At 38.1% G+C, this 15,750-nt stretch overlaps 1 protein-coding gene across 4 annotated transcripts in view; it reads right to left on the bottom strand.

The window, feature by feature from the left end:
- Positions 1 to 15,750, bottom strand: part of LOC109099015 (rho GTPase-activating protein 21-like) — a 66,733-nt gene that overhangs the window by 15,825 nt on the left and 35,158 nt on the right. Inside the window, exons 7-12 of one of the 4 annotated variants that reach the window (XM_042769785.1) lie at positions 15,541 to 15,595; positions 8,670 to 8,693; positions 5,883 to 7,479; positions 1,705 to 1,851; positions 1,476 to 1,572; positions 1,342 to 1,378 (exon numbers count right to left, since the gene is read on the bottom strand). In XM_042769785.1, coding sequence (XP_042625719.1) covers positions 1,342 to 1,378; positions 1,476 to 1,572; positions 1,705 to 1,851; positions 5,883 to 7,479; positions 8,670 to 8,693; positions 15,541 to 15,595 — 1,957 coding nt within the window. Of the gene's footprint in view, positions 1 to 1,341; positions 1,379 to 1,475; positions 1,573 to 1,704; positions 1,852 to 5,882; positions 7,480 to 7,977; positions 8,557 to 8,669; positions 8,694 to 8,941; positions 9,085 to 15,540; positions 15,596 to 15,750 lie in introns of those variants that run through there. The other 3 variants (XM_042769808.1, XM_042769793.1, XM_042769802.1) reach the window with 3 other exon arrangements.

Genomic DNA, 15,750 nt, shown 5'->3' with positions numbered 1-15,750 from the left:
CTAAACCATGCCTCAGCAGAAAGTGATCAACACCTGCTCCTACATCACTGTCTGTTTAGCCCCGCCCACCGATTCACGCATGTAGTGTAAATAACGAGAGGCAAAAGCAGGTCTACACAGAATCCAAAAGGTAAAGATGCTCTGAAGACAACAAGGCACTGTGCAGAACAAAACCATCAATAAGAAAAAAATGAAAAAAATTTTAATGCTTTTGTTAGCCTATCCAGTTGAACCCATTAGATGCGGCGCTGCTACATTCAATATATTGTGGAAAACGAGAGCATCAGTGTGGAGATGATGTTGTTTACGTCAAAACTGAAACCAAGCTGTTCACATAGAATGCATATTTATCACATTTTCTAGTGGGACATCTATCAGTGTTGCACTCGCGTCTCGCTCAAGAGAGCGGCATGTTTAGAAAGCCATATAAAATTAATGCAAGTTCAACTTTTAAAAAACATGTCTCAAGACTTTATGGAGGTTTTTCCCCATCTCACTGTATCTCATGTTTATAAATGAAGAAAGTAGCCTACTTTTGTGATTGGTTATCGGTCCTTTTAATTAAACTATACATACATGGTGCAGTTTTTTTTCTTTTTCATTGTTTAAGCAACTTTATTAATTATATATGGCCAACAAAAATTAAACATTATGCACTGTTTTCAAAGATAGTCGTGTTATTTTATTACGCTTCGAAGAAACGTGCATAATATTTTGCTCGATATGCCCTCTTGTGGCCTCAGGAGAGAAGCCAAAAGCTTTTTTTCCCCCAACTGAAATTATGCCTTTTAAATTTGAATATAATTAGAATTTTGATAATTTTTAAGTGGAAAATTCAAATTTAGTTTTTCAGTCATTTTGACAGCACTAATGCAGTGCCAAGCTGTCTTTTCATTGCCTTCCTTCTGTTTTTATTATGTGGTCACTATTGCTTTGTCTGTTATTACAGATCGTTTTAAATATTCTTATTATTTAAACCTTTTTAACCTAAATTACAGCAGCGGCCATCTGTGAAGGATGTAGCTGTCAAACACACAGCTGTTAGCCAATCATAGCAGTGTGCGTTTACTTCCGTGTCGACAATCCACCACGCCTATTCAAAACAGGAAAATAGCCTATTACTGCTAAAATGTTATGTTTTTTTAATGTAAAAATCTTGACAACATTGTAAGCAGACCTCAGAGAACAGTACAAAATAATGAAAAAAAAAGGCAGTTCATCCCCCCTTTAAAATGCTCCAAACATAGGCATCTCACAAGGTTTTGGAACAGAGACTTTGTTGGCATTATTAGTGAATGGGAGATTATTAGCGGCTGGGAGATTTTTATGTGCATCTCTCACCTTCTTGAAAACCCTTAGACTCGGTTTGCTGGATCGTCTGAGGAAATGAATTACTATGTTAGGTCAAACAACCACTCAATGATAGTATTAGTAATCTCCAACATTATGATCTGACGCTTTTAATCGTCACTTACCCACGGCCTTCCTCCCGGTAGTTGTCCAGGCCTTCATCATATGATTTTGAGCGCTCTGTTTTGGTTCCCGATTCCAGAATGGCATTTCTGAGAGACTCTGCGTGCATGTAGACAAATATACATAATCAGCAACAAGCTCAACAAAATGCTCACTGATCCATTCACATGGTGCTCTCAGATGGCAATAATCGCCCAAAAAAAAATCTGAAATCTGTACAGACATGCTTACCTTGGTCATGAGACAGTTGCCGGCGCATGAGGGGGCTGGGGGTGGTCGGGCTGGGGCTGTCAGAGATTACAGCCTGAGCTCCAGAGATCACAGCCGACGCAGGGATATGGCTGCCGTCATGGTCTACACTAGGGCTGGCTGGCTCATCTGTAAACATATTAACAAAACAGTAAACGTCAATAATGCAATTCTCTTTGGCATGTGTGCTCACACATGTTGCTACTATAAAGTAAAGAAAAATTAAAGGTAAACATGTCTTTCATCTATACAGTACATAGTCATCTTCCCACTGTATATGCCTTGATATTAGGGCTGGGACTCTACGCTTATCTCCTGAATTTATACTATCACGATATTTGGTATACATATACAAATATTTGGTCACAATGTTTTAACTCCGAGTTTTATTTCAGGAGCATCATACAGTATTGTACTACAAAACAAACATTTCAAAAGCCAGGACTTTGCTGATAGACTGAATAAAAAAAAAAACACTCTGAAATAAAGTGCTACATTAAGCTCTTCCTGCTCATCAAGAAACAGAAAATAAAGTTAATTTCATAATAAATTAACTAATAAAATCAACACTTAAATATTAAACATGCATAAACATTTACACTGCGCTTGAGGCAGTTTCTATATAAACTTTAATAATACAAATTTAATTTATCTTCAATTTGTTGTTGAAATATAAACATTTAAACAGTGGCTGTAATAAAAACCTGGTTTTATGACAGATTTACTGAAACACATTAAATAATAAAGACATAAGTAAAAATAAATATATGTAAAACATAGGGCTGTTACGATTCACTCAACTCACGATTTGATTTTCTTACGATTTTTTTTTTAACAAAATGAGATTGAAGACATTACACAGTAAATGAAAATGTGTTGTTTTATTAGGCTATTGCTGCATGTTTCTCTGTGAAATTGAAATGACAAAAAAACCCAAATCAGACAAGTAACACAAATAAAATAAATATCTTAATATAAACAAACTAAGGCTTTGTCTGTGCTCTTTCCATTTAAAATTAGAGGCAACCACTGTATTTTAATCATGATCCCAAAAAAGATGCAGCATACATGCAGCATGAGTAGTTTTGATCTAAATTAGACTGTATAATTTCTAAAACTGAAGCAAAAACAGAATGGTCTGACTTTAGTTTTGTAAATCTAAACTACATAAAACATATCTGAACGAAACAGCATCCGGGCTGAATGAGATGCAGATACAGTCTCTGACAGCAGGTGGCGCTAATGAACAGAAATGATACAGTGTTTCCTGGGTTACCGCTGTTAACAAAGCAAAGCTGCGCTTATGAACACTAATATGCATTGTTCTGAGGCAAGGTCAAAAGAAAATGCCACATTAACTTTTCTAAAGATAATCAGTTCCCCTCAGAGATACGTTCATATAAACTCCTGCTCCAATTGTATCGTGATTTGTTTGGCATCTCAACCAATTTGAATTGTCACATATTTCAATCGACTTTCAACCGGCTCGCGGTTAATCGTTATATCCCTAGTAATACAGTGCAAATATTAATCAAAATGAGTTCTTTTTTCTAACTGACTAACAGGTTTAAGGCGGCAGAATGACTTTCCTGTGGTAAATGTAATGTTACGTGACACAATGCTTACAAGTGGTTTGAGTGATTACATGAGATGTGATACGTTTCAGTAAGTTGTACTGTTTCTTTAAACATTCCTTCTGATGTTCATTCATGTTTATTTTATAGTAAAAAATAAAAGATTAATGATTCCTATTACTATTAATAAATAAAAAAAAAAAAAAAAAATAAATAAAAGTCTTCTGTGTTTTTTGTTAGTTGTTATATCCCTTTAACTAAAGCCAGTTCCTTAAAATCATTCTCTAAAAAAGATTTGATGAAATGTTAACATTCCAAAATACTCTCAATACTCTCAATACATCACTGAGCAATGGCTAACTTAAGCTCTTCCTGTTCATTTTCTTGCCATTGGGTAAATAAATAATTTTAAGTGCCCGAGTCTGACCAATTTTTGTCTTGTACATTAACATCGCTAGCTGAATCTCCCATTTGAACCTGCTTACTTGCTGTTGATATTTACAAGAGAAAGTCAGAGTATCCCACTTTCTTTATAAACCATACCGTTCCACAGACAGTAGCTTTTATTTTGCTTTAAAAATGTCAAGACTACAGTGCATATCTTGATTTCATTGCAAGCAAGAGGTCTACATAAACTTTTTTCTAGGAATGAGGACAGTTTTATTTATCTTACAATTTGACGTGTCCTGTTTTTGAGAGAGCCAAAAACTTTTGAGCTCCTCTGCAGGTCTCAGCCAAAAAAAGTTGGGAGTACAAAGCTGTTCTGTGCTGCCAGAGGGCTGGAGCAGTTAAAATTAAAGCAACTGCCCTAGATCCTAGTTCCTGAATCCTCCAGTGTCTCAAAGAGGGCCAAGGGGAAGGTGTGCAAAACCCTCTTCGGGTCTAGCTGAAGAGCTCTAGCGTAGCCTACAGATCGCCTGGCTCCAAGACACAAGAATCTTAACGTCATCAGCGCTAACCTAGCTTCATTTTAGAGGACAAAATACTTATCCAAAGCAACTCACAAACAACAATATCAATTTTTTGAAAAGACAAAAAGCAATATCGATCAAACAACATCTATCTGTAACATGTAGGATTGCTCAAACAAGCTGAGCAATGTTTTGAAATGCCACAGAGCCATAGCGATTGACTTTCAGCTATCTGAGCATATTAAGGAGAAAATATTTCAACATTGAAATTGCACCCTTTTTAACCTTTAAATACAATTTTTAACATCTCTATTAGTTTGTACGGGAAATGATAAAATCAAAATGCAATTACAATCAATTATATTGATTCCCAATATGTTAACTGGACATCACTCAAGGTCATGTGACAAAAATATAGCATACTACTGCACTTTGGGTATCATATGCAAATCCTAGGACAATGTAAAAATAACTAATGTCTTTCACAGCTAAAACATTTACCTGTTGTTTATGAATTAAAAGAAATCTCTACCAGTCGTGCTTGCTTGCATATATTTATATGTCCAAACATGCATTTCTTTCATACATTGCATTTATAGTGCCAGAAGCAGAAAAGGTAAGATTGTGGTCATCCGCACAAAACATACACATCACATAACTAGTAAAACTAAAAAAAACAAAGATGAGATGTGTTACCCAAGACAAAGTCTACAGCATGCCAACAAGTAAAGAGCTAAGAAAATCCCAACATCTATTCAGAGTCTTAATTGTTATTGATTTACAATCATCAGAAACCACTGGAGTCAACGACACTAGTATAAAAGCGCTTCTAATAAAATAAAAGCTGTAATTCTAAATGATGATTGTCTTGATAAATGTTTAGACTGTAACATCTTCTAAATCTGGATGATACAGCTAAAAATAGCTAATATTTAGTCTTTAGTCTGAAATGGATTATAAGGTTCAAACCATCATTTTGACCAAACAGCCAGATGCATATTACAGCAAAAAAAAAAAAAAAAAAAAAAGTAATTAATTAAAAGCATTCATGTAATTATAATCAGTCTAAAAGATAAGCAACAGATATTTTGGGCTCGAACACACAAAGAAACTTACAGTGCATGCCTAATATCAGAAGGCTAGTGCACAAAACACCAAACATCAAAGACAAAATGTGACAGAGCACAGCTAAACTATCACTCAATATTCCAGACCCATCCTCAGGCATTAAGAGTATGAGAGAAGGCCACCTCCTCCCTGAACAACACCATGACTCACACACAGTCACTCTCACTCTCCTTCAGTCACTCCCAAACACCTTCTGCATAAATCACCCCTACTCTCCAAGCTTTTAGAGTTTGATCCAACAGACAATACAAAGTAAGATTTGGCCATGATAATCCTCTGTCTGGACACATGGGGTCGGGATTTGAAATTGTGATAGTGAAAGGTCACAGTTTGTAATCACATAAGGTAATGAAGCATTACTAATACGGGAATCACTGATGGCCCAAATTGTATAGACAAAAAAATTACTGCAAAAAACATCACCATTATTGTCTACACATAAGCAATTACTGTTCAAAAATATCTGCAGCAGCTCTAAACAATCCTTACTGCTGGAGCAAGCTTGTAGCTGGGTTAGCGTTGCTATGGTTACAAAGAGTGCACTTACCGATGAAGGGAATGGACTCAAGTGATTCGTCCAGATTACTGGAGCAGAAGGAGGAGTCAAGCCGCTCCCCCAGTCTCCGCATGTGCATCTCCCGGCGTGCATCATTGGGCAACCAGCAGACACCACCCCCTGCCGGCTCGGATCCATCCGTGTCATTCACCGCAAGGATGTACGAGGGATGGCGGAGAGGTTGTGGGGTCCCCTTCCCTGTTGAGGTCTTCTCTCGGAGGACTACACCCTCCACTGGACTGGACCCGTTTACTGGTAGGCCCTTGACATCCCGTGGGTGTGTCCTCCGAGCTGATGCCCCACACTGTGGCCTCTGTGGAGGCGGAGCAGAGTAAGATGCTGACCTAGATCCGACTGGATTTTCATTCCCAGTTTCTGGGCTCTGCATGGTTTCAGCCCTAGTTCTTGATTGGTTCGATGACGAATGAGAAATACGATTTCCAACAGCAGTTCCACTTTGATCTTTGGAAGGAGGCTCTTTGGCCAGGTTTAGTCCATTGCGAGGTCGCTCTGGAAAACCAGCGGTGGGTGGGATGTCTGTTCTGGAGCTGTGCATATGGGAGCCAGCAACACCTTTGACACCCACCATAGCATAACCTGTTGGGGGACGATAAAGGGCCGCCCGAGGGGGGAGAGACTGTCTACTAGGACGACTCCTCTGGTTTACTCTACTATAAAGCTGCCTGTCCACAGTGGCCCATGGTGCAGGAGAAACTAGTTCACTATGTTCCACATAGTCTGACGAATGAACACGGGGCTGCCGCATGAGTCCATCAGAGGACACACTACGAGGAGGCCAGTCCCTGGCGTGGGCTGCTCTCTCTGCCCCACTCATCCTATCCTGCGAAGCGCTGCGTGGAGGAAGCACAGAAGGGCCCTGGTAAGCCCGGTCATGAGATGTGCTTCTGCGGCGTAATTTATTGCCCCAGCCAGGTTGGGGTCCACAATGGGGGCCACCGTGGACACTTTGTGATGCAGCTCGCAGGCTGTCTAAACGCTCTTGAATAGTCCGACTGTAAGTGTGAAGACCTTTATTATCAATATATTCCCGGTATGTCTGGTAAGTCCGCCAGTCAATGTTCTGGTGGGTAGCATGGGAGGTAATGGAGGAAGCAGGCGCATAGTGTGTAGGTGGAATGGCGTAAGGATCACCATGGTAACCTGAAGAGAACATATCAGCTTTGCGAGGGTGGAGGTATGGTGGACGACCACCAGACACTGTACCAGGCCTGGCTCTGATCAGCATTGGATCTGGGCCTACTAGACCATAGTCGACCCTATGACTCGGAACCATACGGCCCATGTGTACATCAGGGGGTACCACCACTGTCCGAACACTTTCATTGCACACACACACTGCAGTCTGTGTCTTTGGAATGGGTGGTGGAGGGGAGGGAGGTACTGGTATCTCCACACGGTATCCTAGATCGGATGGTACAACCCCCGGGGCTGACGTCTCAGTGGCCTGGGCCATCCCCGGGGGCTTACAGTCTACTCTAGGGTAACATATAGGGGGTGGCTCCGGTATATGGCGTGCATTTCCACTGTATGCATCATGACCCTTAAGGTAGGCATCTTGGGAATAGGCCTGTGGAAGAAAGAATCAGGTAAATTGGAATAGTATTCACTGTATCAGAGAAAACTGGAAATTCATGATGATTTCCTACAAATAGTTCTCCCTGTGTGGGAGGATGGCATTACATTTGCGTGTGGGAGTTTGACAGGTCAGAAGTGTGAGCTGTACTCTGGTGCACCAAGTGCTGGAGAATTCTATAATATTCATAACAATATCTAAAGCTGACAGTTCAGAACAAAAATACACCTACAATAATTAACTTGACTTCTAAACTACAGGGCTGCAAAGTTCTAATTAGCGTTTCTGCTGTGTATGACTGTAAAAAACAGCTGTGATCTGATCTCGGCTGGAAGCAAACTGGTAATTCCCTTTAAATTGTATTATGATGCTGGAAAGCAAGACCAGCCTCCATTTCACACACTGAGATATATCTCCAAAGGAAGCACTAGGCAGCCCAAAATAATCACAATAAATAGCAATTCAGAGTAACAAGAAAGTGATGTCACCCACCGTTTGGGTCACCACACGTGACCGAAGCGACACTGAAGCCAGAGGTGAACGATGGCCCTGATTAGAAACGGTGCTGAATCGGACCTCCGTAATCATGTTTAAATCCTCAATTTAAGGTAAACCACTATCACAGGAATTCAGTTTGAGAATGTCAGATTTAAAACAAATACTGGGCTCCATATTGTTTGTCTTTTGGTTTCTTTCAAATCATGACAGCAAGTCATGTAAAGTGGACTTTCAACCCATCATACAGAGTTACATTCCTTTTGCACAACTATACAAACCGAATCTGATATCGGTAGTAGAGAACTTCGCCCCTCCTTTCACGAAATCCCACAGATAGCTTGTTACACAGGCCAAAGTTCATCATAGGAAAAGAAAGAAATGAGGAAAAAGGGGCGAGGCACAGTAAATGTGACTGCTGGATATAGCTGAGAACAACCCACACAGCTAAATCAAACAGGTCACACAATATCTACATTACTGCGATCGAGACATTCAACACGCTACGCGGTTCTATATTCTATATTCACGCTACACATAACCAGAAGCATCATGACAGTCCTCTGAAAATGACAAGGGAGAGGAAACCAACAACCAACTGGAATACAATGACATGCATGAATTTTCTAAATAAAAAAAAAAGCATTAACAACAGACATGTACTGTTCATGCACTGTGTATCTGCTTACCAGACTAGTGATTTCCAGTGAAAACTGCAGCCATTACATCACAAACCCACGGAGGAAAAAACAGAGAGAAAGGGAGGGAAAGTAAAAGAGAAGCATATATTAAAGGCGGTCAAAACCAAAAGAATCAAGTCCACGTACTGACAACCACTATCACAGTAAATATCTCTGTACAGAGCACAAAAAATGCACAGAAGCTGCAGTGCTGCCAGTAAGGAGGGACTGTGGGAAGGTGGAGAGGAGCTGTGGGAAGACTGTCACGTTAGCAATGCCACCTGCTTGTCCTTGTCGCTCCCAGTCAAGGAGGGGGCTGAGGTGCCTGCCGCCCGCCTCGCGTAGTAGCGATCGGCTCTCCATCTCGCCCCTCTCCATCCATCCGCAGGCAGATTACTCTGTGATCGCGCACACACACTCGTTCCCACCCTCCCTCCTAGCTAATGCAGCCACTCGTTTGCTCCCTCCCTTACTCTCACTGGAAAGCTTTAACCATTCACATGTCGGAGGTAGATGCTTGATTATACATTCAGCTCAGATGGTACAGCTTCCCCCTCCCTTCCCCACTTTCTCTCTCGCCGACTCGCGCCTCTGCCAGATAGACAGTCCACAACATAGAGCAGTCAGCTGACTCGACTCCAGCTGATCTAATCTCGTCTTTCCTGCCTTTTCCTGTCTCTCTTTCTCTCACTGAAATCCTTAAACCACTGCAGCATCCTTTCACGCCTCTTTAGATCAACTCTGCTACTGTGACTAATGTCACCAGAGACCTCGGATGGATTATTCATCCAACCAGCTGAAAACCCTGTTTAGACAGGCCACAGCGCTGCCTTGCTACACCGCTACATGCAAGAGTAAAACACCATCACGGCAACAGCTGCGCAGCAGAGAATCGCTGCATGGAAATATAATATGGGTGGTGATGAGAAGAGATGAGGAGAATTATTGAAAATGTCAAATACAGGTTCAGGTCACATTTCACTACAAAATCACAAATTACAGTTATAAAAATATAGTAAAATTCACTGAGAAAGGGAATTTAAAAAAAAAAGTAAATTGGTTGAATTATGGTAATAAAAATTTGTGCACAAAATTTGGGGGACAAAATCAGTTTTATCTTTCAAAAATTCTTAATTGGCTTACTAATTAGTCTTAAGATACTATGAAAATTAAGGGACCACATAATTAGGCTTTCAAAAAAAGTCTTAATTGGCTTACTAAATAGACTTAAGTTACTAAGCAAAATATAAACAGTGCTATTAAATGTATGCAGTAGAGTCCTTTATAAAAATAAATAAATAAATAAATAAATTCAAACAGTTCATCAGTGATGATGTCTAGATCGGATGCAGTGCAGTAAATGGATGGGGGTGGTCCCTTACACCTGCCACACAGAAATAAAAAAAAATAATAATTGTCAAATTGGAAAGATAGTTAAACTAAAGCCCTTCACATCTAGGTGGATGAAGAAAACAATGCAGTATTTTAAAGGTCATTTCTATTTACTAAAATCACATATTTTACTAGTTATTTGTCACTGTGTGAATGGTATCTTAACAGTAAACAGATGTTTTAGTGTGCTTGTGGGAACAGCGCATGTGGTACTTTTCACAGAAGTCAATTTAGCAATTTTATAGTAATTTACGAAGTTAAATATTTGAAAGCAGCTAGTGACTTTAAATTTAACTCCCCACATAAGGCATCTTAACTTGAAAACTAAAAGCCTTTTTTTTTTTTTTTTTTTTTTTACAAAAGCCATTTTATATTTTACAAGTACAATATTTCTTAATTTCATACTCAATAAGCAATTAACTTTAAACATTATAATGAGAACATCTCATTTTATAAATGGGTGTTTTTTCTTCAGTAAACTAGATAAACATTGTTATTCCACTACAGTCTGCACATGAAACAGCAGAGGTGCTTTGAGAAATGCCTTTGCCTGCTGCCAGAGAGTTCAAACGATGCTTACAACAGTAAATGGCACGCATTAAAAGTTAATCTAAAGGGCAAACAAATGAGTGCAGGACTCCATGTGCTCACTAAGCTGAGTGAAACTGCAGACCAAATTAGAAAGCACTGAACAGACTTAAAATAAAACAGAAACACAATGTTGGGTGATTATTCACACAAACTAGTTAGAACAAGAGTCAGTGATCCGAAAGAACCTGGATGAGTCCTATGTTTCCATTCTATTCCACTGAGCACAGCCTGAACAAAATGCATTTTAACCACAAAAATAAGGGTTTCAAAATGTGTAATGGTATAAATGTGTATTCATCCAAAAGGTTGTTTCACACTGAGCGCAATGCGAAAAAGCAAGGCGAATCACGACACACGGGACGAAAAAAAACCCTTGCGTTTCTGTGCTGTGAATGATCGTGACTAGTGTGTATAGCCCCATAGGGATCTACTGTTTCGATTCAAAAGCATCAAGCAGCTGAATTTTCATGTTCAGTGTGAAAAGGCCTAAAAACTTTTTTTTCTTGTTTGTTTGGTAATTTTTTAACAAAACAAAGAATATTCAAGAATCTATTTTTCTGACATCACTATTATATTAAAATCTATATCAGGTTTTATGCTTACATTTTTAGAAGACTTTGTGGTTTAACTAAAAAAAGCAGTAAATTTTTAATTTATTAATATAATTAAAATATAAAACGATTAAAAAAAACGTCAGTAGGTGGCAGCACTGTCCATATGAATGGGTCGTTGAACCATTGACCCATCAGATTAATTCGGGAAAAAAAATGAAGATTCATTCATCAAGAAAACACTGCTGTGTTTTCATAACTGTTTTCTCTGGCTTTATTCTATTTGATGGCGAAAAAACAAAAATAGACCATATTGTGACCATATAAAGTTGTCACTTTATATACTTGTTTATCAAACTGTTGCATAAATATATTATGACATTTGCAATCGTGCCGATATTTGGGTAAACAGCACTTATGCTTGCATTGCTTAACCATATAACGTTATAAATATAAAAAATATTAAGAACAAACGTAAGTTTGACCCTCGTTCTAATAATCCAAATTTATTTTGACATAAAAAAGGCCGTTCATGTTGACCTGTTTTACAACAGCACTAGTAAACATAAATACACAAAAATAGCGTACAGTCTCTAAAGTGTATTCCAATACTTTCAAAGCTCACACTTTTACACAACTCACAATTTTTGACTGAAGGCATGAAAAGCAGCCAATCACACAGTGAAACATCTGTTGCATTTTGTAGATGCATTTTGGGAGTTTTTGCCCCAAATTAAAAAAACGGCTGAAAATATGTACTGAAAATATATGGCAGTGTTCAGCACGCAAGTTTCACTCTCCCTCTAGCCGTCATGACGGCTCATAGCCCATGCAAACGCTCCACTCAAAAACCACTCATGATCACCAGAAAAAAAAGTCTGATCAAAAAAAAAGCGTACTGATAGGAAATTTCTATGTAGTATACTTGCTCCTGTTTGCAATAGTGCTACAGTACTGTAACATGGCAATGCTGATAAATGACGCTACCGTCTCGTTCACTGATCTGCTCCCCGCTATGCTCTTAAAAAAAAAAAAAAAAAAAGAGTTGAATCTGATTCTGTTGCATAAAACTGAATAGAAATAATATATTAATATTTAATATAAATATATATTTCTGTCCCATTTTATTGTGTGACTTTCAATAAAAGTGTGGTTATTTTATTGGCTTGTATTTTTTAAACTCAGTATCATTAAAATATGAGTTAAATTAAAACATCTTACAATATTACTTTATTTAATAAAATAATACATGATTATTAAAAAAGCATTTTCTGTTTCGGTTTTCCCGAATTGCATCCAGAATTCTCGGTTTTGACCCAGAATTTTCATTTCAGTGTATCCCTATCCAATTTTAATATAAGAATACTGAGCTTTGATAATTTTTCAGTCGCATTTAAATATAAACATATAGCCCATGTAACAAGACCAATCTCAAATATAGCCCTGTATATATTTGAATATTTGTATACATTGCACTATACTGCTCTGTTAGAGAGAGAGAGCCCATGTGCCAAGCCCCAGCTGGCATCTCTCTCCCAGTGAGTGGCTGCTTCAACACAAACAGCCTTTCATGAACTGAGAGCTTCCATCCCGTCTCAAAGAACATCCTGCTCTTCACCTCCATAAACTCTAAAGCTTCATTATATCAGAGCATCAACTAAATGCACAGCACACAACTTTATAATTTTCTATCAAAGCACAGCATGTTCAAAAGTTCACAGCAACTTAATAGAACAGCTAAAATATATCCCAAACAAGTGGTAAAAAAAATCAGTTCTATTTTTAAAACATTGACAAATTTACAAATAGCACTAAAATATCAGTGCTATTTTTAATATATTAAAATAAAGAAAAACAATGGAACCATTCATGAGTCAGAAGACCCAGAAATGTGCAACACCCATGAAAAACAGTGTGTAATGGAAAGTGTCGTGGAGAATGCAGGGCAGATGAACTGATGACTGCTCAACAGTTATGTGTAATTGAGGGCAGCTGTGATGGTGCAGCAGTGTGAGGTTCGCTGGAGAAGGACAGGCTGCAGTGTCCTGGTTTAGCAGTCCCAGATAAAGCAGCACTCAGATGAGCAAGAGGAACTCACCTCCTTCCTCTGAAATGGGTCAGAACCTTCATTTCCATGAGCACAAATAGAACAAGTGCTGCCGAATGCAAACTCAAAATGTAGTGCACACAGAGATCTCATTAGAATGATGTATTCAGAAGATTCTGACCAGTTTTATTTGAAGAATCACTAAGTAGCATTGTGTCCTAACTAGGGATGGGTACCAAAACCCAATATCAAATAGACTAAATTATGAAATACCGGTGTATCGATAAGCTCTGACATTAACCGTTCTGCTGTCGGTACTGGAGAGATTAAGAAAACACACATACATTTGTTATGGCTATATAGACATTATCTCGCAAATTCTGTCTCACCAGAGTCGGCAGCTATTTTTATATGCAATAATATTCCGACATTTGTCTATGATACTATAATTTTTGCTATTCGCAGTTCAGAAGCGAGATCGCGCTCACGTGGAGGAGCTACAGCACGTACAACATGAAAACCCCATTTAATTATGATAGAGGAGAGAACTAAACATTCAAACATCTGCTTACACTTTAGGCCTGTGGCTGTGATATTAGGCTAATTTTATTTTTATTTCAATTTTGGCTTCTAAGGATTGTAAAAAAGATGATATGAGTTAAAACTACCACTAGCCGCATTTCGTCTAGCGCAACTTCCTTCCTTTGACAGCGGTGTGCATTCGTTTGTCCCTAAAACCCAAACTTAACATCAGAATCAGCACAATTGGTGATTGTTGCAAAACGCCACCTTTACTATTGCTAAATTGCGGGACATGTTTGATAAAACGTTGAAAGAACAATCGGCGCAAGAGATACTGTTCCCCAGAATTAAATGTGTGAATGCGCTCCAATACGGACCGCAACTAGACAAGCAAACATTTTGGGCTTCGGGTGCACGTCTAAGCAACCAAATACACACAAAATATGTCAAAATGGCTAGCTTGGAGAGTGTTGACTTAAACACATTTTATGTCTTAAGTGGACGTGAAGAGTTGGGAGAAAATCCGATGTGTGTCTATATATCGTCTTCTAAAGTGACAGCAGTGACTGGCCATCAATGTTAATCAAACAACAAAATGCAAAGAGAAAATCACTCACAGCTCTCAATCTGAATAACGTTAGCTTTAATAAGCATTAATCTATCAATTCATCCAGTGAAAACTATGCAGTGTTCATTTACACTGGATTACTTTATTAGATTTCTTTTGTAGGCTATATTACTTGAACAGTAATGTTAGCAGACCCTCATGGAAAAATGGAAGCACTGTTTATTTAATTTGTATCTTTGTTTTATTTTATTTGTCAGTTTGTATTACTTTTTTTTCTTTGCTCATGTTCTCACTGTATCGTATCTTACGTATATAAAACACAAAAAATCCCTGCACACTGGTGAATTTATTTTACATTTCAGAATATAAAGCAAATGTTAATTCAGATTTTGTCTCATATGTATATGTATATATATATATATATGTGCACAAAAAAGTACAGATAAAAATACCATTAAAATACCAGATCAATAAAAAGTATCAGTAAGATTAGTAATGCAGTTAAAACCTTAATGATACCCATCCCTAGTCCTAAGCAGGCACAACAACTTTCCAACAAGATGCAATTTGTCTGATCACGATGAACATGGAAATGATGCACAGCATGACAATTAGAGGTTTATTTGCCCAATAAACAAGCCCAAAGTTTATTTGTATACCATGTTTCCCAAACATCAGAAGTTTTAGTTTCACTTTAAATAAATTTGATTAGGCCTGACATTCGTAATAATTTTTTTTTTTATAATGAATACCACTATAATGTTCTTATATTGCTCAGATTCTCATTCCTGTTCTGTCTTGTACACTGTAAAGGATTTGTTGTGGGAACTGAAATACATGTTTATAATGTTTTATTTACTAATATTTTTCAAATACTTCTCAATTTAATAATAAAATGTTAATTACAGAGCAATTCATTATTTTTTTCTCTCAAAAATTCAATTCTGACTCGGAGTGACATAGTCAGGTGCAATTTATTTTCCAGAAAATATGGTAATATTAACATCTCTGTGGAGCAGGATTTTGGACTAATGAGATTTCACTGTGGGTGGGGCTTGTAAGCACAATGGCGCATACATTAAAACCAAGCAACCAACAAAATGTTTTGTGCACCTTCTGCTTTGATCAACAGTTGCTTTACTGTGTTGCGACCTGGTTAGGACACACATATAACAAACAAATAAAAATGCAAAAACAGTAAAATCTTACCAGTTGTAGTATATCTTCATCTTTTGGCATCACACACAACTCCAGAAATGTATGACTGGAAGTGGAAATAAATATTTAGGGCCACAATCAGATAGTGGTCAACCGATATATCGCCAAGACCGATTTATCAGCCGATATTTGTCATTTGCAAATATCGGCATTGGCCGATAAGTTTTTCTGCTTGGACGATGTGTTAGAGGCGGTAGGCAG

This window comes from Cyprinus carpio, chromosome A2 (genome assembly GCF_018340385.1).
Source record: "Cyprinus carpio isolate SPL01 chromosome A2, ASM1834038v1, whole genome shotgun sequence".
In the NCBI taxonomy this organism is placed as follows: Eukaryota; Metazoa; Chordata; class Actinopteri; order Cypriniformes; family Cyprinidae; genus Cyprinus; species Cyprinus carpio.
Note: the sequence above shows the minus strand (reverse complement) of the source record. Positions and strands in the feature narration are given on the sequence as shown.